This window comes from Theobroma umbraticum, unplaced genomic scaffold, assembly GCF_002168275.2.
Source record: "Theobroma umbraticum cultivar Fairchild unplaced genomic scaffold, ASM216827v3 scaffold_204.0, whole genome shotgun sequence".
Classification (NCBI taxonomy): Eukaryota; Viridiplantae; Streptophyta; class Magnoliopsida; order Malvales; family Malvaceae; genus Theobroma; species Theobroma umbraticum.
This window is the reverse complement of record NW_018397267.1, coordinates 6,544,220-6,568,970: the sequence shown is the minus strand read 5'-3', so window position 1 is coordinate 6,568,970 and position 24,751 is coordinate 6,544,220. Positions and strand designations below refer to the sequence as shown.

At 32.8% G+C, this 24,751-nt stretch overlaps 5 protein-coding genes and 1 non-coding gene across 12 annotated transcripts in view; all 6 read right to left on the bottom strand.

The window, feature by feature from the left end:
* Positions 1–317: 317 nt before the first annotated feature.
* LOC110424426 (uncharacterized) lies at positions 318–2,694 on the bottom strand. Of its 2 annotated transcripts, XM_021438983.2 has the most exons (3): positions 2,164–2,694; positions 1,615–1,838; positions 318–844 (listed from the first exon to the last, which is right to left on the bottom strand). In XM_021438983.2, the coding sequence occupies exons 1-3, from the start codon at positions 2,481–2,483 to the stop codon at positions 642–644; spliced, it is 747 nt and encodes a 248-aa protein (XP_021294658.1). In that variant the 5' UTR covers positions 2,484–2,694; the 3' UTR covers positions 318–641. The 2 variants fall into 2 exon arrangements, with proteins under 2 accessions (XP_021294658.1, XP_021294659.1); XM_021438984.2 differs by lacking the exon at positions 318–844 and having other exon boundaries at positions 1,378–1,838; positions 2,164–2,681.
* Positions 2,695–5,642: 2,948 nt separating this feature from the next.
* LOC149526718 (small nucleolar RNA snoR135) lies at positions 5,643–5,791 on the bottom strand. The gene has a single exon (XR_016351772.1). It is a non-coding gene; the product is annotated as a small nucleolar RNA snoR135 (small nucleolar RNA).
* A 1,062-nt stretch (positions 5,792–6,853) lies between these two features.
* LOC110424030 (profilin-3) lies at positions 6,854–9,105 on the bottom strand. Its single transcript, XM_021438499.2, has 3 exons — positions 8,847–9,105; positions 8,153–8,290; positions 6,854–7,275 (listed from the first exon to the last, which is right to left on the bottom strand). Exons 1-3 carry the CDS (start codon positions 8,970–8,972, stop codon positions 7,141–7,143), a joined length of 399 nt encoding a protein of 132 aa, XP_021294174.1. The 5' UTR covers positions 8,973–9,105; the 3' UTR covers positions 6,854–7,140.
* Positions 9,106–9,925: 820 nt separating this feature from the next.
* LOC149526717 (putative 2-oxoglutarate-dependent dioxygenase AOP1) lies at positions 9,926–11,050 on the bottom strand. The gene is made up of 3 exons (XM_089784968.1): positions 10,680–11,050; positions 10,272–10,593; positions 9,926–10,171 (listed from the first exon to the last, which is right to left on the bottom strand). The coding sequence occupies exons 1-3, from the start codon at positions 11,048–11,050 to the stop codon at positions 9,926–9,928; spliced, it is 939 nt and encodes a 312-aa protein (XP_089641094.1).
* A 2,894-nt stretch (positions 11,051–13,944) lies between these two features.
* On the bottom strand, positions 13,945–17,354 carry LOC110424475 (putative 2-oxoglutarate-dependent dioxygenase AOP1). Of its 5 annotated transcripts, none has more exons than XM_089784920.1 (4): positions 17,287–17,354; positions 15,332–15,727; positions 14,911–15,232; positions 13,945–14,446 (listed from the first exon to the last, which is right to left on the bottom strand). In XM_089784920.1, the coding sequence occupies exons 2-4, from the start codon at positions 15,700–15,702 to the stop codon at positions 14,198–14,200; spliced, it is 942 nt and encodes a 313-aa protein (XP_089641046.1). In that variant the 5' UTR covers positions 15,703–15,727; positions 17,287–17,354; the 3' UTR covers positions 13,945–14,197. The 5 variants fall into 5 exon arrangements, with proteins under 5 accessions (XP_089641046.1, XP_021294719.2, XP_089641048.1 ...); XM_021439044.2 differs by having other exon boundaries at positions 15,332–15,712; positions 17,287–17,347; XM_089784922.1 differs by having other exon boundaries at positions 15,332–15,715; positions 17,287–17,346.
* Positions 17,355–22,385: 5,031 nt separating this feature from the next.
* The window catches only part of LOC110424429 (uncharacterized), a 4,036-nt gene continuing 1,670 nt past the window's right edge, over positions 22,386–24,751 (bottom strand). The window contains exons 3-5 of one of the 2 annotated variants that reach the window (XM_089784916.1): positions 23,895–23,948; positions 22,983–23,029; positions 22,386–22,740 (exon numbers count right to left, since the gene is read on the bottom strand). In XM_089784916.1, the coding sequence (XP_089641042.1) occupies positions 22,609–22,740; positions 22,983–23,029; positions 23,895–23,948 (233 nt within the window). In that variant the 3' untranslated portion in view covers positions 22,386–22,608. Of the gene's footprint in view, positions 22,741–22,982; positions 23,030–23,894; positions 24,183–24,751 lie in introns of both variants that reach the window. The other variant, XR_002445900.2, reaches the window with a different exon arrangement.

Below are 24,751 nucleotides of genomic sequence, written 5' to 3'. Positions count from 1 at the left end.
AATAAAGATTTTTCTTCTTTGGATATTGCAAAAGGAGATTCTAATCTTATTTTTTTTTTCAAGATTGAGTATGGGACTTTAATATGCTTCAAAAAAGACAAGATCATCGGGGGACTATGTAAGAATATTCGTTTAGCTATGATTTGAAGGGAAAAAAAAACATTTCAGGTGTTCATGACACTGAAGAAGTAATGAATCTAACCTATAATTTGGTTTCTGTATATGCTTTTAAGTATATTTATTTTGCAGTACGACTGCAGGATGCAATGATAAGAGTTGAGCGGTAGACAGTAATTCCTTGCATTTTCAATCCATAATTAGAAAGAACTACTTTTGTTTGCTAATAATTATTTAAGTGGAGTAGGGACCTTCTTTGGGAGCTGAGGTGGCCACAGTTAGGTTATTGCCTAGGCCACATAACGAAGACAGTTGACACTCAGCAAAAGGACAAGTCCTAGTCTCCTAGATAGCATGATTGCAACAAGGAGCCAGTCAGAATACTACTCAAGACATGGTGTCCAGGCATACGATACATGGCGCTGATTTAGGCAGCTAAACGTCGAAAGACCCTGGGTTTTATCTTCCAACTAATAATTGGAGGTAATTTTATGCAGAAATGGTACGAGCACATGCACTAGGACTCAAGCTCCTATAGGTGGGGGAATTTTGCTTGATGACATATATATATGCCTGACCTCCCACTTTCCAGCGTTGCAAATTTCATGTCCAGAGTAGATGACAAAAACTAAAGGAAGATTAAAATTTGAGGGGTGGCTACTGTCAGCCCGCCACCACATTTGGTCCGCATTGAAACCAGCATCAAGACACCACATTACAATTACACCTAAGGATCAAAAAGAAATCTTGTAAATAAACCACCAAATTTCATGCAAGAAAAGAAGTCTGGAATCAAACTGTAAATTGAGGTGCAGAAATTAATGTCTACTATATAGGCTTTGATTATTTTTTTTAATTTCTTATTTTGACACATTCCATAACTGAAACCCAAGCTAATGAAGCATTGAGCCAATAGATCGATCAATTATGGATAGGGTTTACAGATGAGGACGAGAATATTATACTATTGGTTCAGCCCAAAAGATTAAGCTACAATAATTAATTAATCTACCATACCCTTATCTGCACTATATATAGTGCTGAAAACTACTTTAATTAGCATCCTGCAGGATTAACTAGTAGATATGATTGCTTGTTTAAATAAAAGGAGTGGAGAAGGCTGATTAGTTTTGTAAAGAAGACAAGATATATCATATATATATATATAATTAATTAAGTAATTAACCATAAGTATATAAAACCTTCATGTTCATGGATTAGCAATGGATCAAAATGATAATTTATATTAGAACCCACAAATTAATTAAAATTTTGCCTTTTAATTTTCCATTAAAAAAATAGTAAAATAAAGTTTTGACCACAGATTTGATAATGAGTAAACCATGTGCGCAGATTCTTTATAATATCTACAAGGAGGGGGGAAAAAAATTCCGTGTTGCAATGAATCATGCAACTTGATAAAGGCCTATACAGATGAAAAGTTCTTTTGTACAGGAATTGGAGGAGGCCTGCCGCTTAAAAAACTGCTTCTTCTACCTGGAAAAGATGAGGACAGGGAATTTCTCGAGAATTTCTTTGATATGGTGGCCCTGGGAAGAGGGTAAAATTTATGCGTATCCAAGCCACCCCCATAGCTTTTACATGCCTTCATTTTCTTTCTGTAAGGAGTTTCTTTCTTTGCAAGGTCTTCTAGGCTCTTTACGCTTAAGAGGGATGTAAAGGACTGGGACTTGCCTTGAAAATGATTGGAAAGTCCTCTCCTGCAGTTCACAAACATGGAAAACATTTTAGCATGAACTGATCTACTTTTTCAGACTTATATATCTTTGATTCAATGTGAAGAATGAAGAAATATACATATACATATATCAAAGAGAAGGCAGGCTGCGGGAAAAGCTTTCTAAACGGTTTCAAGGAGAGAAACTTGATGTTTTCAACTTGTCATAAGTAATTAAGCCTAAATATCTTCAAAAAGGGCAAAAAAAAAAAAAAGAAAAAAAGGAAAGAAGGTAAGATCTATCTTCACAACATAACTGTTAACTTTATGAGTACTTAAACTAATCCTTCATGTTAGTACAAACTTACTTGATGGGAAGTTGGGCCATGAGCTCTGACATTTCATATAAAGGTCCATTACAAATGGTGGAAGAATTTGAAGTTGATGAAGATGCATCATCTACCAAGTCTGATGAAGAAGAAGTTGATCCCTGAGAAGTTCTTGAATATTCTCCCAGGGATGATCCAGAAGTTGTAGTAATAACATCATCATCATCATCATCATCATCATCTTCCACGTTCATCCAGCAATGATCTCCATGGTTCTCGTCATGCTTATCCTTCTCCTCAACAGAACCTGGAGCTTGAAACATTCCTTTGAGATCAGCTTGACCCATTTTTGATATCATCAAAATTCTTGGGAGAAGTGCAGAAACAACAGAAGAAGGCAAAATAACAAGTTTCCCAAATAACTGTAAATGAAGTTTCAGAAACTAAGCACAAAAATGCATGCCCTTGATGCAACCATGAGGACTTGAAACCTTAAGAAGATTTAGATTTATATATACCAAGAAATAAACCTTCACATGCTGATATGCATTAAAGGATACATGGATTAGGTTGGTTACTTTTCCAGGATAATGTCTCCATGACAGCAGATGCACACAATTTCCGTCATTTTTAAGGAAATAAAGCCGTGCATGGAACATGGGATCTCAATCATAAATATGACACGTGTATCCCAGCCTACATTTGTATCCACTATTAATATTCTCATCCATGGAGGTGAAGATACACATGTTGTTTCTTGGCGTTGAGTGGATGAAAATTGCATCCACTTGCTAGTTGGCTTAGAGAGGTCCTTGTCATTAGTAATGCTGCCATAGTGTTTTTTTTTTATTACCTTATCCATAGATTCGACATTATCTTCTCCTCTGGTTTAAATGCCTTGACCTAGAATTTGTACTAGAAATAAGAGGATAAGCTTGTTGCCTTTCAATGCCCAATCCTCACTGACTCACCGTCTGAAGACCACAGACCATTTTTTTTACTTAACATTATTGCAATTTCTATAGTCAATTATATTGTTGTTCTTCTAGATTAATTAGCAGGTCCTGTAATAGGCATTATTTTTGTGGGTTGAGATTTATATTATTATATATTCTAAATTAACATAAAATCATACATGGATCACCTACCTTGTCATTAAAAAAAAAATTAAATAATTAAAGTAATACAACGATTGAATAGTAGTAATTCTCGTCCTTCGCTTGATTTTTTTATTTTATTTTTAAAAAAATTTATTTTAAACTTTTACACATTAATTATCTTGTTATCAAATTTTACCTTATCTATTTATATCAATTTCTTCTAAATTGATGCTAAATATATAGTATTAATTTAAGTATACACATGCTTGATGACGTAATGTTCTATTTTAGATTAATTTAGATACTATCCCTTATCCATTATATTAACATAAATCTCACATGATTTATCGGATGAACTAAATTTTGGCATAACAGAAATAATACTAACTAATGTATATAAACCAATTAGTTGGAGTATTTAGCAAACACCTAAATTCCTTCCTTTGATAGTTTTTCTTTATTTGAATGTTTCTATGGCTTTTGTCACATGTTATGTTTTAAGAGAGGTTACTACTTTCACAAAAAGTAGATTGAAACTCATACCTATAGACCACGGAGTCAAGATTTTAAGTGTGAAAGGGTAAAAATAAAAAAATTTAATATTTAAGGGGTGAAATTATGAAATTTTTAAAAAATAAAAATAAATTTTAAAATAAAACAAACAAATATAAATTTTTGTAATTTTGGGAGGCGGGCCTCTGCCTATAGACACCGATATATTTAATTAATTAAAGTATATAATATTAATTGAGAATAATTGGCATAATACAGTGCCAGCGATAGATGTCAATCTCAAAAGGAAAGAATTGGATACACATTAAGTATTTATCAATTTTCCAAGTCCCCTAACAGGGAACATATGGATTAATTGGTCAAAACTGAATCGTATAAGCAAATTATGAACCACATGATGTACGAAGATCCTAACAACCCTTTCTTTTGGAGAGAATCAATCGTGTTCCTCATCAACAATTTTTCATTTTTAATATGGCATGTTTCGTGCATGGTTGTAACTAGTTTCTTATAATTATTCACTTATTTATTTTATCTTTCAATGTCATATGGTGGTGCATTCTTATCTAATGTTGACTCAAATAAATTAGTTTCAAACCTCATGGTCTTTGGCATGACAAACAACACTAGTATTACCACGTACATTCTTAAATTTGTCTATTAACTTGTGAGATCATATTCGACATTATATATGATTTTAAATCAAACTATATATGCTTTAACTAGAGATGTAAAATATATCTCAAACCCCCTATTTATTTATTTATGATAAATTTTGAAAGGTAATTAGGAAGGTTTTATTGGTAAATTCATAGTAACAAATAATAAAACACAACAAAGTAAAGCTGTTAAGGCTGCTTGCATGGTCAATCTATTTAGTTGGGGAAACTAGTCTATTATCAATTCTTAAGGGCCAATAAAATATGATAAATTGAAAGGGTAAGAGCACATTTCTTCTTCAGTAAGTTGAAGTCGAAAACTTAAGATAGGCAGGGAGACGGCTACGAGGAAGGTGATGAGGAGCTGATTGAACAAGTTAGAGGGTGATCCATAAGCACAAGGCTATGAATTATATATATGATAAACCCCAAAAAGAAAAAGAAAAATCGTGTGGTGGAACTTGGGGGTCACGTTGTCGAATGTTGATGTCCACCACCAAACCTTTCAATTTCATCTTCTTATCCATTCCCACGTAATTAGAGACAGGTTGAATTTTAGGGGAAGAAACACGTAATTATGAAATGGCAACAAAGTCCAACTAGGGAAGGCGCTGTTGTTGTTGGACATCGTTTGTTGGGTCCATATCCAAAGCTGGATGACTCCGTGACATTTCCACTTTTATTTAGACATATTTTTCCTTTGCTTTTAAATAAAAAGTAACAAAATTAAAATATTTCGCGAAACAAGATTCAACAAAAATTGAAGTATTATAATTCCATAATACAATGACAAATTTGACCTAATTCTCTTTTGTTAGGAAATTACAACTTTTGTGTTTTTGTTCTAAGGTTTGAAGCATTTATGGACTGAGTCTAATTTGGACATGGGATGAGTCATCCATAAGCACAAACTTTAAATATTTTAAAATGATTTTAATTAATTAAAAATTTCCTATTACTATGATTTATTAATTTAATAAAATAAAGTAATTCTTTGATGAACTACACGAGGCTTGGGCAAAAAACTCCTTAAAAAAGCCCAATTAAAAGTGTGTTGGATTTGCATTGCAATCCGTTGGACATATTCAATTCCAGATATAATGATTTATTATGATCGACTAAAATCTCTAAATTTTTTAAATGGGAACAGTAAGAAAAAAGCGAAGAAGGTTACTGCGAATAACCGATGAAAGTTGAAACGCAGAAAGAAAAGAGAGCAGGGAATGAAGAGAAAACAGAAGCAATGAAATGTGGGGAAGATGATTGTTGAAAGATTCAACGGTGGATTGAAGCACAACTGCCCATCTTCGCCTTTTAATATCAATTTTGCAGGGAACTCTTTCGAACAGAGTGCACTCGTCTTTGCACTACGTCGATACACACTATCCCTGCCCACTCCACTACCATACATGAAACCCTCAAGGTAAAAAAACGAAAAATAAGAAATAGAGAAGAACTTAAACATGACAGACGCTTCGCGGCTGTTTGCAAAGGTTGTCTGTGTATTTATAGGACGCCAATTAGGGTTTCAGTTGCAAAACCCAGCTCCGTAATTACCATGATGCCCCTTTTAAACTAATAGATATTCAATCCAAATTCCCGGTCGTTGCCGTGGGTCGGGTCGGTCTATAATGGAATCGATTCTCATCATTCATAAATTAATATTTGTATAATAATAAATTCGAAACAAAAAGATGTTTAAATTAAACATTTTTCTCTCAGTATTTAATTTATTAATTGATATATAAGTTTTTTAAAAAAATAAAATTCGAATCTCTTTTATAATAATAATTGAAAAAAAATTAAAGTTTTTTAGAAAAAATTATAGGATTTAAAAATTAGAATCTCATAATTTGGTTCTTGTGAAAAAATACTATGAAACTAAAATCTTGAATATACCAATTTTATGTAAATGGTCAATTGAAAAAAAAAATGTAACTCTACATAAAACTTGAAAACACTCCTAATGTATTGCCACCAAAAAAAAAAAAACCCTTATGCTACAGTTTAAAAGAAACTTCTTAAGTTGAGCATAAAAACGTTTTTAAAAACAACACATTTATTTATTATTAAAATAATTAAAATTTGTTTTTATCCTTTAAAGATTATTTAAAATTAAAAAAATCAAATAAAAATTTATAATATATTAATATAAATAATTTAATTGGACCAAACTCGTCTTGAGCCGATAATCCATCCGACCATGAACACCTCTAGTTGAGCACTTTGCATTCAGTCATTTGATACTTTTGATTACTACAATAAAAAGTAAATTTGAGTGAGATAAGAGTCTTTTATTTATTTGCTACAAACAATCCGGAGAGATTATACAAGTGACATGACATGCATCATTATTGAAGAGTCGCCATCGGTAGCTGGCAACATCATGAGAGGAACTCTAGTTTTACCCGTATCAGTCCTGAAATCCTCCATCATCAAAACGTGAAACATGGTAACTTTAACAACTCAAAACAATAGATTCCACCATATCATTATGTCATAGAAATGCTTCAAAATAAGCAACTCCACTGGAGTCAAAACAGCAGGGAGAATGAATACACATAAATTACGGTAACAAAGGGAATGAAAAGAAAAAAACCTATCAACCCAAAAAATTCATTTTGTCTCAAATGATTATTATCATCGCCAACTCCAAAAACTTCAATGCCACTTCATGGCCATGGAAGAAAGATGCAAGCCCAAAACCAAATGTAAAATAGGAGATTAACAAGCAGGGGTGGGGCCTACAGACCCTGATCAACAAGGTAATCCCCCAACCTCTCAACAACCATGTTACACTGTCCTGGGGTTACTGGTTCATCATACAAGCCAAAAATCAGAGCTTGGCCTGTTTTCTTCACGGTTATCCCACCAGCGCCCTGCAAAATCAATGACAACAATTAGGAACAGGAATATCTTTAGCTCTCACCAGTATCAGATAAACTATAACTTGAAAAAGTTCAATGCCATTAGCAGGCACTAATGGCAACTTAGAGATAACTTCTCATCAATGCGTCCCTGTCATCTTGCTTGTACTCAGCAATTCCAATAAAAGAAGGCATTTAAAAAGGCAGTAACAGCTAGTTCAACATTTCTGGGCACTCAAACAAGAAAATGATGGATGTCCTGATGCATGATGAAACCTAATTAGATAGGACACTTTGGATTAGACTTAATAAAACACAATCATAGCATAGTTAGCTATCTGTTATGCAGTCATAAAGGATAATGATAAATGCCCGCATGATCAACTATTGATAAGTGAAAATGCTTTAGGAATAAAACTTTCTACAAAGTAAAGGTAAAGGCAGTTGGTCATCCATGTGTTTGGGCTGTTTAGCGAGCTTGAGACTAATGTTGAAAGGGACTACCATATCAAAGCTGGAGAATATGGCTGAATGCTGGACAAGGCCCCACAGATAAGACCCTTGAAGCTCTATCATTATTACATGCCATATTCTAAGGTCTATAGCAACGCGTTTATTGATTATTAAGAAGGAGGAAAGGGAGAAAGATCTCATATTGTGTGTATCAAGCAAGCAACTAAGATAGTATCAAATATTTCCCTGTATCCCAAGGAAAGGTAAGTATATACTTATTTAAAGAGGCATGATCACTCTATTCTCTGAATTGCAGGTAAACTTACAACATATGATAAATCACCAGAACCATATAAGCTTAATGCACATTAAATCCAGATCAATTCAATAGAACAACCAGTGATAACCAAGGTTAAAAAAAAAGGCAATAATTCACCTTCTTCCCACGAATCACAGCTCCAGGCTCTCCCTGGATTACCATATATTTAGTGCCACCGAGGTGCAGCCCACTTGGTGCAAGAGACCCAGGTTCATCAAAATCTTTCATAATGGCAGTAATCTCTTCAGGCTTAAACTGCAAATAAACCACACCCCACCCCACACACCCCCCCCAAAAAAAAAAAAAACAATGGAAATATCCCAAACTAATTAGAAAATTTATGATCCCATGAGAATACATTTAAATAATCCAGGTTGATATTAATTTTGCAAAGTAGTCATTCAATATACTAAAAACTCGTGATTATGATAATGCCACGTCAAGATTCTGTGCTAACTTCCACAAACTTAAGTCCGAACGAATGAAATGGAGCAAACAGTTTTCATCACTTTCTTAGATTATAAACATTCTTTATAAATGAAATCAAACAAAAATGCAGACCATTGAATAATCAAATCCATCATAATATATATAATTCATAAGCAATATAGATCCAACGTTTTAATTTATAACTTTCATTGTATAATCACATTATCTAATCAACCAAATAAGATGAATCATGTGTCTATTAAAATAGATTAATCAACAACAAACAACCAGATCCACGTGATTATTGAACTAAATCATTGATCCAAAACAAACAGATCCAAACAAAAGTAAAACATTCTTAAAAAAAGAAAGGCAGTAATACCTGAGGGAAAGAGGTGCTCTTGGCCCAAACACTGCCATCGTGGCCGATGATAGCAGCGGCCGACAAATGATGGCCGCTGTCGATTTCGCACATCAGGTGATCATCAACGTAAGTTTGCCACGACATTTTCCTCTGATCAATCAATCACCGTTGATTTTAGTTGCTCTTTTATTTTCTTTAACGTCGATTCTGTTTTTCTGGGTTTCTTCAAAATGAAGGACGAAAATAATTTTTTGCTGGTTCGAGAAAAAATGTTTGAAACGAGGAGGAGTATAAATAGGAGGGAGTATTGGTTTCAAAGGAACGTGGAAAAGTGGGACCAATAATGATGAGGGCCCTATGATCTTATCTGGACCGTACGATTTCATTAACTTGATTGAATGAGTGCTGTTCACGTTCGCTGTTCACTTAAGGGACAAGGAAATAAAGAGGGGAGACGGAGCGAACACGATGACGTGGTTACACCGGATTTTCGCCACGTCATTATGCTGGATTATGATTTGAGATTTGTTCGCAGAGTGGAGTGCAAGGAAATGGGCCCAATGTAGTTGGTATAGGCCATAACTATTAAAGCCTTTAGTCATTGATAAACCCATTTCGATTGGGGCTTTTCATTATTAATAATGATCCATAAATAGTAATATGTGAGTTTTGAGTATTAATTTTTACACATTAAATTTTTTTAATTTAAATTTCGTTAAATTGATATTTTTATTTTCTTTTAATTTTTGGTTTTTTATTTTTATCATAAAAATATTTAAAATAATTTTTATAATTGTTGTGTGTTATATTTTTAATACGATGAATCAATAGGTTTATGAATAAATTTTTTTTGGGCAAGAATTATTGACAATTTACAAATTAAAAGATTGCATAGTACCGAAAAAAATCAACTTAAAAACTGAAATAAATAGTAGTAACTGATAATGTGAAGATATTAACAATTAAACATAAGATTTTAAGATTTAACTTAGTTGCTTTTCAAAAACAAAAAAAAAAAGATTAAACTTGGTCGAGCCTTCCCCTTACATTTATTTGAGGAAAAGAAACTAGTATGTAAATAAAAAGAAAAGGAGTGATCAGGCTCCGCATTTGGGCTGGGAAAAATACTTAGCATGTCGGTGAACATCATCAAGGGAAAAGAGGCGGAGTAAATCCATATTATCAAAGGGCTTAAACAGCAATGGATGAGCCTCATCCACAAGCTCCTCCGGCGTTCGTATAGTCTCCCCGCTAAATGAAAACAATGCAAGGCAATATCTTTCCTTTTTAGCTTTCATGATCACACGATGGGTTGGAGACTGTATTCTTCCATTGCTCCATGCCTAACAACAACATCAGAGTAAGTCTAAAAGGTAATTACAGCGGCTTAATTGTGCCCAAAAAAGAAAAAATCTTCATAGAAATGTATTAGTATTAACTAACCAAGAATGCATCGCCTGCCATGACCACGAACATTGAACCGGAGGGCTCAACGCCGACCCAGTTGCCATCTTTTGTTTTTATCTGTAGACCTGCAATGTGATTGTCATGAAGTATGGTCATGAAGCTCTTGTCAGTGTGAGGGCATCCATCAAAGTCATTTTCATCCTCCCTGGGTACCCTATATTTGATGAGTCGAAGAAGATAATTAGTAGATTTGATGTGGGAATCGTAGTACTTCCTCACACCATAGCTTTCAAACACCATGGTTTTCACCATTCGGTCCAATTCTGACACCAGCGTGGCGTATGCGTATATGCTTTTACTAACAATGTAAAAGAGAAACATCAGTAAATGTTACTTAATTTTGCATAGTATATGGGGCGTGAACAAGATAGAGATCATGTATACCAGAAAATTTGGTTCCCATTAGGCCACATGAGGTTTGTAAAACTTTGAGTTCCTTCAAGAATCGTTGGGTTATCAATGCCCATGCTTTCACTAAGAGGAATCGATGGATGTTTGAAGTAACCAAAGTAAGGTTTATCAGAAGTGTTTAGAACCTTCTTTTCTGTTGGAAGTTGGAACAATTCTCGTACAGAGTCGAAGACATCATCCTGAAGTTGTAAAGAAACTTTGTCATATGTTGCTAAGAAGCATCCATATTCTTCAAACGCTCGCTGGACCTCTTTGCATTTGGAGATCCAAGAGTCAGTACCAGGCTCGGACTCGTCATCAAAAAGATCAATGACGGGTAGCTTGATAGCTGACTGAGTTGCCATGATCATATAGTTTATTGAGCTTTTTCTGCTGAGAATAGCTGTTAGGCTTGGAGTATTGGCTCTCGTCGTAGTTACAGTTGCATGCCCCAAGACACGGTTTCCAACTGAACAAATCTTTGCTTAAATAGACGCCTAGCTAGGGGCCAAGTATTGCAGTTTGTTAATATAAATTAAATAATTATTGGTTAGACTTAGATTAGATATACTTTGTTCATTTCCTCTGCCGCCCCTTGCATATATTTTGGCTGCTTTTCCCGCGGATCGCTCAACGAATCAAAACTAAGCAATACGTAAGATTAAAGAAATATAGCTGACTTTCCACTGATTAAACTAGATTTCATCAACGAGCACTGAACCAACTTTTATAGTATAAATAGAATTTGAATAAATATTTTATTAACAATGAACCTGAATCCAGGAAAAAGTTTCGCACAAATAAAACTCAATATATGTTTACAATTCAAATTAACCAAATCCATCTAAATTTCCATTTTAACCAATATCTATCTCTCTTATCATCCAAGTTTTTGCTACACATAATTTCTTATGCTGCAAGTCTACATCAATGGTAGAAAAAATGGGTAGAAGAGAATATTATATTTATAGAAGGAAATGTATATATAAGATTAGAATATTTGAGATAAAATATATATGTTTAATGAAAAGTTATTTGCTAAAATAGCAATTTAACCAAGGGTCTATAGACATTTGATAATTGAACCTTATTTATAATTAGGATACTATTATAATGTTTACTAGCAATTAAAGAATCAACAACAGTTTGACACTACGTATACCTTTTATTTTTTCAACAGCGTACTTATTTTTGGCTCTATATGTCATACAACTTGCTACTATATCAAATGAAAAATGTCTGGATTCCATAGTTGAATTGGAAAAATTGTATAAACTATATTATTTAATTTCCCCAGCTACAAGTTCTCAAGTTGGTCTTTTTAACCCAAATTGCTGACGTCCATCATAGACTATCACCTTAATTTGAGCAATTCTATTTATATATCGTACTATATATGGAGACCAGTGTGAAATAATAATTAACTCATTGGATAAACAGCATACCAATACCATCGTATATTTAGTCTACTTCATAAGGTACGAAAGAGAGAAAACTTGTATGAAATTAATGTTTTGATTGAGATAATATATATTGTCTAACAACAGGGATTCTTAGGTGCAATCAAATAAATCTAAACTTAGATGAAGTATTTGATTTTTAAATTTCAGCTGCCTCATATATCTAAACATACATATCCTCATAGAAGCTGTAAAATACTTTTGCTAACAAACTAGCAAGGAAAAAGGATAAAAAAAAATCTTTAAAGAAAAATAAGGAAAAGAGAATATTGATGCATTTCTTACGATCAGACTTTGGTCTAACAAAATAACACCATACAAAAATTTTAATAATGATAATATTATGTATATATATATATATATAAATCCAATAAGTTAATAATAAAAAAATATTAATAATTAGATTGCCCGAAAATTTTAAGATAACAACCGATAGATATGCCATTTAATCTAGACTAGATTCCAAGTAGTTGGATTGCAACTAGTAGCTAGCAGGCACCGTCCAATAAAATAAATAATTACAGTCGGTTTTTTTTTTTGTAAAAGAAGAAACAAGATATAGATAATCAAAACCAGGCTTCGCAAGTTAAGGAATGAAGAACAAGTCAACCTTAAAATTGCCTTTAATTATCCGCTGAACACACGCGGTCTTAAGAACAATTTTCTATTGAAAAAATAATTAAAAAGAAAAGAGAAGAGGGGGCAAGTTTGTTAGCTATATTTAAGTTCCAATTGAGGCTGAAAATTTAAAATTTTGAGGTCAATTTAAAGCCTGAATATCATTTCAAAAATGACTTCCAAAGTAGGAAATAAAAAAAAAAATGATCCCTCTATTCCGTTAAAATTGTTTTTTATGCGATTAATTAAATAAAATCTTCGTTGTCTTTCAGAAAAATGACAAAATTTTATTTAATTATTCCATTAAATAAATACACAATTTATATTCAACTTACTAATTTTTTCGAAGTTACAACTTGAGGGTAGAATTTATATTTTTTTAATAGAAAAAAATTGTTAAAGTTTGTATATCCTTTTATATTACATACTAACTAAATTAATAACTGTGAGTAGGATATAGAAGACATAGCAAGTTTGGGGCATCTTGTAGGGAAACCTTTCTTTATACCCAATTGACCTCTTGCACTCGGACATTTAATTTATTGATTAGATTATGATTTTTTTATTTAAAGATTAGGGTTCAAATCCTTCCTTCTTCAATTAAAAAAAAAAAGCTTCCTTCATATATAGAGCAATTCTGAAAGCATCCCGTAAGGATTATACACTTAACTAATCCATTTAAAAAGATTATTAATTATTGAATTTGATTTTGATTTTTGCTGTGAATGAAAAAACTTGATGAATTACTTAATCAAAGAATCTTATGTAAATTTTACCCTAAAAATAATGTGACCATTAATAAAAAAGTCCAAGAAGTTTCTGTTAATCTTTTCATTTTCAATTTGATGCATAATAGAAGGCAGGACCCAGCCAGGAGGGCGATGACTGCTTAGACTTTGCCATGACATCGAACTCAGGATGGTTTCTGAATTTGATTCAAGTGCGCAGTGGGAATGGAAACTGGTACAGTGCTTCATTTTATGGGCTATAACTAACAAAGGCCCTTTGTGATTGATAAAGAGATTGGGGCATTTCGCCATATTTATTAAGTCAATGATTCTCTTCACCATAACTAGGAATACATTGATTTGAGATATGTGCTTTAATTCTTCTTTTTAATAATACTTTTTCTCTGAAAATTTTATTCTCTGCAAACCACTATAGGTTAATGTTTGGACATTTTAGAAGAGAAAATTTACATTATTGATAATATACGTTGAACTACAAATTTCATGCTGATGAGCAAATTCCATACTAGAAAAGGAAAAGGGTACAATATTATTCATGTGATCAGCTATAAAAATGATATAGAAGTAGTAGTGTAGTTAAGCTCAAATCTCTTCCAACCTTCTCTTTTTAGTATTGGAAAAGAAAGTTGAAATGTAAGATTTATTTATGTCATTTAATATATATTAAGAAGTCTTGAGGACTTAATTATGCACCACACATGGCCTCGTCGTTAAACTTTTGAGAATATTTCCGAACATCATCAAGGGAATAGAGCCGGAGTAAGTCAATATTTTCAAAGGGCTTAAAGAGCAAAGGATGAGCCTCATCGATCAGCTCCTCTGGCGTTCGTATAGTCTCACCGCTGAACGAAAAAAACCCAAGGGAATATCTCTCCTTCTTGCCATTCGTAACCACACGATGAAGTGCGGAGTGTACTCTTCCATTACTCCATGCCTATCACATTTCCAAAACAGATCAAAACGAATGTCAGCCCAAAGATTGCATATCAAATAGGAATTCTATTCATATTCCGCTAGCCTAGTTGTGCATCAAAAATCACCTGTTTTGCATGCTTCACGAGGCATAAAATTAGAAAAGTAATTGAGGATTTGATATGGTAATGCAGGTGCGGCACACATGGTCGGAAAATAATTTTTAAGGGTATTAGCTAGCTAGGGAGATACCAAATTCTAATCCCCAACTAGAGTCAATTCTCTCCATGTGTTTAATTTCTTTCTTATATAATTATCAAGATGTGAGAAATGCTTGAGCTCAAACGACCAATTGAAGGCAATTCAACCTAAACAAACAGTTGTTTAAGTTGCTGCTAGAACTAAAGTTGTGTAGGTGAAATGGGAGTTGTTTTAAGTGCATAGTGGGGGTTTCTCGATTATAAAAGGGGAAAGGAAAAAACTAACCAAGAATGCATCACCGGCCATGACTATGAACATTGAACCTGAGGGCTCAACACCAATCCACCTGCCATCTTTAGTTTTTATCTCCAGGCCGGCAACTTGATTGTCATGAAGTATGGTTAAGAAGCTCTTGTCAGTGTGAGGAAAGCCGCAGTTATTAGTTTCCTCTTCCTTGGGTAGTCTATATTTGATGAGTCGAAGAAGATAACTGGTGGAATCGATGTGAGAATCAAAGTACTTCCCTACACCGTAACTCTCAAACACCATGTATTTCACCCTTCGATCAAGTTGGGATACTAGCTTTGCGTACGTATGTACACTTTCACTAACCAATGTCAAAAAAATATAATAAATACTTTTAAAAAATAATGTTTAGATTTTAATTTTTTCAAAAAATGGTGAGAATAAGATCATATATAGATACCAGAATCTTTTGTTGCCATTAGGCCACATGAGATCTGTGAAACTTTGAGTTCCTTCAAGAAGGGTTGGACCATCAATGCCCATGCTTTCAGAGAGAGGGACCAATGGATGTTTAAAGTAGCCGAAGTAAGGTTTATCAGAAGTGTTTTGGACCTTCTTTTCTGTAGGAAGAGTAAACAATTCTTGCACGGAGTTAAAGATTTGATCCTGAAGCTGTAAAGAAACTTTGTCATAAGGTGTTAGGAAGCAGCCATATTCCTCAAGCGCTAGTTGAACATCTTTGCATTTGGAGACCCAAGAGGCAGTTCCAGGCAGGGAATTCTCATCAAAAAGGTCTATGTCTGGGAGCTTGACAGCTGACTGGGGTGCCATGGTTGAGCTTCTGCTGCAATTAAACCTGTCAGGTTAAGGTTTCAGCGAGAATATTCAGTAATTATATACATCTTCTGGTTTGCTAATGCATGTTTCACGACCATAAAAACAAGACCAAATGGGAATTTGCATATGAAAATTGAGTTTTTGCTTGGTCCTCGCTCGCAGCCTAGCTAGAATGGATTGATTAGTCTTCTATCAGAAAGCCCAAAAAGGTGTACCGAGTGGCAAAGCTACTGATTAGATTTTTTTTTTGTTTTTGTTTTTTTTGGGGGGGCGGTGTGGTGTTTTGTGGGCTGGGGAGGTCGTGTCATTTTCAAACTCTGATTTGCTGAAATAAAGTAGGAAAATAATTGATTAGCTAAGCATCTTTGAAAGTTTTGCTCCTTTTGCATGGCCAACTCCCGCAAGAAATTCACCTATTGTAAATTTTTAATGCTAGGGCAACCAGTATGATCTATGTCATGATCAGAGAATAGGAACAAGAACTATATACACATAACTTGTACAATACAAATGTACAGTTATTAATTTGTTGACTTTCTTTTAGTGCTACCTGTCCCCTAGAATTTATCATTTGATGTCATTAATGTTTTATGCCAACTCCCTTGATCTTATTTAATACACAATACAAAAAAAAGTTATTAATATGTATTTGCATATTGTTGTATTTATGATATTTGAAAAGAAGTCAGAGCCTTTCAGTTTATTTGAGAAAATTTTTTTTGTCAATATGCCAAGTGACAGAGTAAATTTACTCATGCTTTTACTGACGTTTTCTCTACCTATACATTTTTCTAAAAATTATTCGATGAAATTAATTAATTTCAAAACATAGATATATATGATTGTCATCCATCTAATGTTATATTTTTGTTACTAATAATAAAATACAATCTTGGCTATAGGGAATATAATTTATTGTTACTTGCTACGAGATATATACATATATATATATATATGTTTTTGTTCGTTTCTTTCCCTTCAAAGTTTTCATGAATCAAACATATATAGCTTGGTTCATAGCTTTTGAGGTAAATAAGTCAGAAAAAACTGCATAGATAAGCAATAATTTGAACTGTACGAACTAGTTATAGAAATAAAACTATAATATATAAATAAATAAGTAATAAAAATAAGAATCAAACAAAAAAATAATGAAGAATGTAAATTAATTTAAAGTGTCTTTGTTTTGTTACTTTAATTTAAGTTGCCATCCCAGGGTTAGGTAATCTGATACCCTGTAGTTGAAAAAGGATGTTAAGTTGGCATGCAAAGCTTTTTACTTACCTGATAACCTAAAACAAGATAATAATCATATAATAATACTGAAATTGAAGCGTGAAAAGTTAAGTAACACACACCACACATATCGAAAGATACATATATAAAACATACAGCAGCAAGTAGATTCAGACTAGAGGCAGATCGATCTTTTGATGCAAACCTTTTCACTGTATCAACACATCTACCCACCGACGCAGTACTTGCGTTTATAATACTCAAAAAAAAATAAAAATCGTAAAGCAAAATCTTTGATAAAAAAGAAATTGAAATTCTGAGCCAAGTATTGTTGCTTCTTACCAGTTTAGCAGGGAAAACAATGGCTGTTGTTACAGTTGCCTAAGGGAGACTAAGATTTCCAACTGTTCAACGCCCTGAATGCAGGTAGCAAGGACCCTGCTTATGTAGACACTTAGCCTCCCAGCATTTGGATGACATTTTTGTTTAGGTAGAATAAAAACAATATAATTAAAAAAAAATAGAGCTGACTTTCTAATTGATTAAAATAAATTATTAAATATACATAGACGAGGACTTTTTTATTTTATTTTATTTATATTGTTGGACGACTAACTAAACTTTTGTTTTCATTGCGGAATTTGTAGCTAGTGACATAAATAGGCATGCAGTAAATGAACCGGCCTCCTAAAAAACGGGCTCCACGCCTTGACAATTTGCACATCGTGTTGATTGCATCTAATATTTGAGGCTATGCATAAAAGAAATGAAGAGGAGAGGAGGACCACACTTCTAAGAATTAAACACTCCAAATGTCCAATATTGCTAGGCATGCAACTTCTATATCCTATTCTATTTGGGCCCCCATTTGAATTTTTCATGTCGGTAGGATTGATATGCTATTTAAGTTTGGGAAGATATATGTTATCATATATATTTTGGTTTGTTGACATTTCAGATTAACTTGAGTTCATAAACTAACTCTTGAAATCGATTAAGAAAATGATGAGTCATGGTAAAGATAATAAAATGAATCGTCCTTGCACTATCCATATAATGAATAACATACAAAATAATAATCCATCTCATTATATTTAAGGCGTTCATGAAATAAATCATTGTAAGTAATTTGTATAATATTATTGTTATTACATTAAAAAAACAATGACAGAAATTTGGGTATTGCCCACATCTTTTAACAATTGATGAATTCAAAGTAAATAATTCTTTCTATATTAATTAATCATTTGATTTTAGTCCTGCATATTTAGCTTTAAATCATTATTGAGGTAGACTAAGTAAGCTGGTTATTTAGATTTTAGAGCTACCCGGACGAGGGAGGATCTGCTTATCTTGTCCTATAAGTAATTGGATTTAAAATAATTTTTTTCTTTTTTTTCATGTTTTCAGATAACTGTGATTTTTTTATATTTTTTCTTCTAATTTTTATCAAAATAATAAAAAATTATTCGTAATTTTACCCACTATTTGGGTGTGCACAGGACTAATCTTTCTAGAATCAATTATTTGGTGCCACGAAATTGCTTTTTCCCTACAATATATACTCTCATGCGCATAACATATGATTAGACAATCTGACAGAGAAATGTTTGACAAAAGAGTATTAGTCATTTCTATTGACAAAAATGGTTTATTTCACAATTCGCGCTAAATTGCCACTTAAATTAAGAAAAAAAAATGCTACTCCACTTAATTATCAATTACCATTAATTATTTCTTTATTACTTATGCAATGTTATATATGTATATTAATTTATTTCATCTTTATATATCCTTGTTCTACATGTTAGATGATACAAATAGTTAAAGAAAATGAGATATGGTTATCTATGAATTATCTCGTGATTTTAAGATTAATCAAACTCGAGCATACAAATCAAAAGTAGACATAAATTTAACATGCATGTATGAAGAGAGTCTATTTAATTTTAATATATATATATATATGTATATATATTTAAAGTTTCATGTTTTCTAATTGTAATTTCTGTTGAATGCTTTGAAGAGTTATTTCCATTAAATTAAATAGTAATATAGAGTTAAAGAGAAGCATGCATATAGCATTTATTTTTTTGCACAATGTCAATGCCGAAAGTCAACTTTTGCTTTGGTAAGCAAAGTCAATAACTTCTACCTCATTTAGTGATTTATATATAAATGCTATTAAGATAAGATTGATAGGTTTTATAATTATTATAATATTTTCCATTGTAAAATGTCGTTATCAACAATTGGTTTCTTTTTTGATCATTGCCCAATCATAATAGCGGCGAAAATTCGTAGGTAAAAATTTGTCCCACAGTCATCCTCTCGTTTCATGTTGTCATCAATTTGCGTTATAACATATTTTCGTTTTTATAATATTATATATGTAGAAGCAATTAAATATTTTGTCCTGTTCATTTTCTTTTCAAAAGTAAAATTAAAAAAAAAAGAAAAAAAGGAAGCTAAGTGCATGTACTTGAATATGAGAATTGTATATTTTAAGATTAAACAATAAAATAAGATTTTGACATTCATAACTAACAAAAAAAAAACAAATTTACATTTACATTTAATCATCTACATCAAATTTTTAGGTGTTGTGTAAATTAATTTATATATGACATTTTTATAAAGGAAATTATTTTTCCCCCAAAGTATTTCCAAATAAATTCATGGTGTATTGATTCTCAAAAATTCAATTAACAACTAAAAAGCAAGTATAAACTAAAATAAATTCAATTAAACATGTTATAGTTATTGATAAATTAAACAAAAGTAGTTCTTCAATATTAGGTTTCACCCCATGGGCATGGCTTAGTTAATTATAAATATGTGTATGTGGCAATCTGCTTCTAATATATAATTATTTTTGTAATAATATTATTGATGAGATTACCTAACCCTTTCAACGCAACCAAAGGCTGCTTGAAAATTTTCTAAACCTTGATTTCAAGTGATGGGCAAGGTTCGTCTACTGTTAGATGAACAAAATCCAAATTTTTAAGTGATTGCAGGTCCCTTCAAATTTAAAATATGCAAATTCTCAGGTTATGAGGAAAATAAAATTCTCAACCTTTCCAGCTAAATCCATATGGGTCTTACTCAGTTACTTGTTAATATATTACAAATGGAAAATAAAATTATGTCCCCAAAAAGAAAGAAAAAAAAAATTGGGCAGCCTGCCTGTATTTGCTATTTTAAAGTAGCTTGACTTAATCTAATTCAAAAAATTTAAGGCTCTGAGTTTGAGTGGTAGAGCACTTTAAAATTAAAGGTTTTCCAAAAGAAAAAAAAAACACAGGAATGAAATTTTTTTGGATGAGAATAAATAAATCTGCTTGACAACATAAATGTCAAAAGGTTTTTATTTTAACATATAAACTTCACTTGCTCCACTATAAATTATTTTCCTTGCAAAAATATCTCCAATTCAACATTCTTCTCCAATTTGCTCTACTTTCTCCTGTAAACATTTTCAGCCCATGCTTTAGAACTTCTTCTTCCAAACTTGTTATACCAAGTAACTAATCAAACAAAGTACCCAACTTTTTCTCAAAATCAAAATTTTTTTTAATTATGTGAATTGGAAAAAAGTTGGGTTGTGTTATTCTTTTTTGACCAAACACTGTAACATAGCTTCCAATAAGAAATGCCCCAGGGAGGTGATAATGGTAAGGAACAAATACTACGAGATGTTCATACAATCATAGGGGTGATAACCTGCGTGATGATAATGGGAGCTATGGTGCTGGTTTCTTAACAGAAATTATAAGGAAATATTTGGAATTGTTTGCAATAGAATGAGGGGGTAATCCACGGATCTCTGTTTTACTGGGTTGGGGAGAGGCGTTGAATTTATAATAATCGCTTGTGCTGATTGTTGATCATGCATGTAAAATGCCATCAATGAATCTTGTTTTGATATAATATAATAATTAATAATATGATGACTTAATTAACAATATATGTATGTATGTATGTATGTATACTAAGAATCCAGAATTCCTTTGGCGATATAATGGACTCGAATCAGGTTTCCAACTGATAACGTTTGATGAATTTTAAAGAACGAAACAGAGAATGTGAAGGACACAAGCATATCATATTCATGTGCTTTGACAAAAATTGCAGAGAGAGAGAAACGGAATAGGTCGAGCCGAACCTAACCACTTAGAGGGTGGCTAGTCACCAATGGAGAACAATTTTATTGTTTTACCTGCCAAAGGGGATATGGCATCTCCACATTTTTATATACAAAAACCTAAAACTGAAGTCAAAAAAATAGGAGAGTGAAAACCAAATTCAAACAAAAATTAATATATTATTTGTCTAATAGGTTCCTCCACTGTAAACATATGGCTAGAATCCAATTTGCTTTTCGGCATGCCTTCTTCAATGTATCTAATGTGTTATGGTGAAATTCACACGGTATAAGTTATCAAAGGGTGGTTTATCCTCAGCCAGCAGGCACCATGTCTAAATGAACTTTAAAAAATCTGCCATTCCAATTGAAGAGCAATATTTCCATGTTGTCAGACGAATCCCCCAAGGGTATTGAAACTTTCTCCATTGGACAACTAATATATAGGTTCACCTGCAATCCGCCGGTGCACAGGGTGATGTTAATGCACAAGAACTTGCAGCCCTGAGAACAGTGATAAGATGTGTTCAAGAGTATGGGCTAGAAGCTGACTACCCACTTGACCCACTCCAGAAAAGGTTTGCTCAACTGGAAAAATCAAAATCAGATAATAGGAAGAGAGTAGGAGATTCTGATAAACATCAGCAGACAAAGAAGTCCAGAACCAACGTGGGATTTCGAGGATTTCGTGGACCTCTTTGTAGGACAACAATAGGTCTGCATATGCAGGAATGCCCGAAAGATATCCTCATGCTGGTCCTAACCTCTACAATTATCAGGTCCCAAACCAACCTGCTTATCCTCCACAAGCCAATGATCAAAGATTATACTACTATTCTCAAGATGACAGAGGTCCAGCTCCCTCATTTAATGCAGCTACATCTAACTATGGAAGCTATGGTGGTAGTGGACAGCCATAGATGTAGTTCTTGATAGAGAAGTTTACATTGATGCAAAAGATTAGTTGATCAGATTCTTTGCCCCTCTTTGGTACTAATGTAGCCCCCTTTTTTTGAGGCTTCTATTATCAAATGCCTTCAAAACCATGTAGTGTTATAGATTGAGCTTGCTATGTAATTTTCCATCAACCAACAACTTACTAGATATGCTAATGTAGGACATTGTTCTTTTCAAAAAAAAAAAAAAACCATTAGCGCCTCTTACAGCAGAAATAAAAAAGTTCACAAGTATCTTATGTGTCGCAGAAACTAAGTAGAAGAAAAGGAAAATGACCATCATTGTCATCTTCTTGGTTCTAATCATCTTCATCCTCATCAAAATGTTCATTCTGCAAGATTGTAAACATTATTGGCAACATTATTTTTAAAAATTCCAAACCAACATACGACTCTTGTTTTTGTTTCTTTATGAGAAGCATCAGCTTGAATTCCAATAAATAAAACTATTCTTTTCATTTAAGGTTTAATGGATCCTTTCAAACTTTCTCCAATCCGGATATTGCCTATTACATAAAACTAAAAGGGAATAACATATGCTGATATCATGTGACTTAGCATCTAAAACTTCATGCTGCCCTCATTATAATCTCCATCATCACTGTACGATTCATCAGACAGTTCTCCTGGTTCTTCCTCTGTATTGTCTTCTTCTCCATCACCTTTCTTTTCCTTTCCTTCTTTGTCTTGATCCTATCAAGTAGGAAGATGAAACAATTACCATTAGGAATCTATTGAGGCAAACAAGCATCCATAATGAGAAAGATTTGACAAAACACAAAAGAACATTTTATACTAAACTTTTTATTAGCAAAAAAGGTAAAGAGAAAAAGAAAGTAGAGAACGAAATGATCCAAGTTCCAACAGGTTTAGAAGCCGTTCGACCGAAGTCCAAAATATATGTGCACATGAGACGACATGCTTGGACAATTTACCTCAAAACCCTGTTCAAATTTCTTGAACATATCTAATTTCTCCAAGCCTGTGCACAAATAAGGAAAATGTAAATTAGGTAAAGGAAAAATGTATATCAGTTTAACTACAGGGTCATTTCGTAAGGCACCTTTCGTTTTACAAAGAACAAAGAGTAAACATCTAATTCTAGAAAAATAAGTTATTTCCTTCTTGTAGCAAAGACTCCAAAGACCAGCCATTAAGACTGGTGCATTCACCAAGAAATTAAAGGCATCAGAACTACATCAATCTGAATGCTGCCAGAAAGAAGTTGAAACAAGAATTTACTCAAAAAAGCTAGCCAGTTTGATAACCTTAGGGGAAACCAGAATATGTTAAAAGATGCAGCTATTCTTCTTATGCCGTTGAACAGAAAATCACTTGACAATGATGGTTAGCACAAAGGTTAAGTTGCTCCATTCTGACTTGGAGGTCATGGGTTCAAGTTGAAGAGAAAAAAATATATATATACTCCTGTTTCCACATTGAAAAAATGAAAACAAATGGTATAGAACATATCACTCAAAATCATTTATTTTGCCTGCTTGAAACTATCAGTTGCTCACAATGGTCCACCTACTCTAGGGTCGTTGCAATGAAAATATTATATTCTGAAATAAATTACAAGAATGTAGTTAAATATGATTGCCTAGCCCATTAAACATCTCTATAATGGTGTGGTGGCTGCTAGCTTAGTGACTATAGAATCACTTTTAAGATTAGTAATACCCTGTGTATCATGTAAACATGAAAAAGGCTGAAATTGAAATGTGCAACTTCAAAAAATAATGTCCATTAAAGGAATCCATTTGCTGTCTATTACTCCTTGCAATAAATATATAATATAAAATACCCAAAAACAAGTAAGCAATAGACATGATTTCTTGTCAAACCTGAGTCTCGATTCCATTGCATCTTTTTGGCGCGTCGCTGACCTCTCCTTAAATCTGAGATTCACTATTCAATTAGACTGAACCAGCAAAGAAAGCGAAAGTATAGCACATATTGTCTTGAATACCAAGTCAATATTTGCATAAGTAGTTTCAATTGTGAACCCCCAATCAATTCTTTAGGAAAATTATGAGATTGGAGTTGTAGAATCTGGTTAAGACTATCACGTTTTGAGGTGCTCTTTAGCTTCCACCAGTTAGAATATCTTTCTATGTCCATGCTCTGGCTTTCTAAAATCACATTCAGGAGAAAAATTAGTTTTAATATAGTTAAATATAAGAGCTATAACTTTGAAACAATATTAATACAAGCAAGAAGCCGAGTGCCAATTGATGCAGCTGGCAAAATGGGGAAAGCCAAGAACCAAAAAATAAGATTAATCAAAGAAAATTGGCAACTTTGACAAATTTGGCATATGTGGCACAACATAACATCAGATTTCGAAGTCGTCAATCAAGCATAATAATGAGGAATGCAATGGTGTGAAACTAATATTTATAATAAAGGCAAAACATGATGTACATGTTGTTTTGGGATATAAAATGTGGAAATTCAGGGAATATCTCTACAAACATTGGGATGTGAAAGTTTTTCTGAGGCTGCCCTCAAAATATTGAATATACATTCAATATTCAATATTTCTGCAAACAGTTTGAGAAAACAGGACAATGACTGCACTGAAATCATTGCAGAAATAGTATAATGATGACATAGCTAGACGTTTGGAATAGAATGTACAGGCAACAAGAGGTTGCAAAGTGTTTACTGTGTTTCAATATACAATATTTCTGCAAACAGT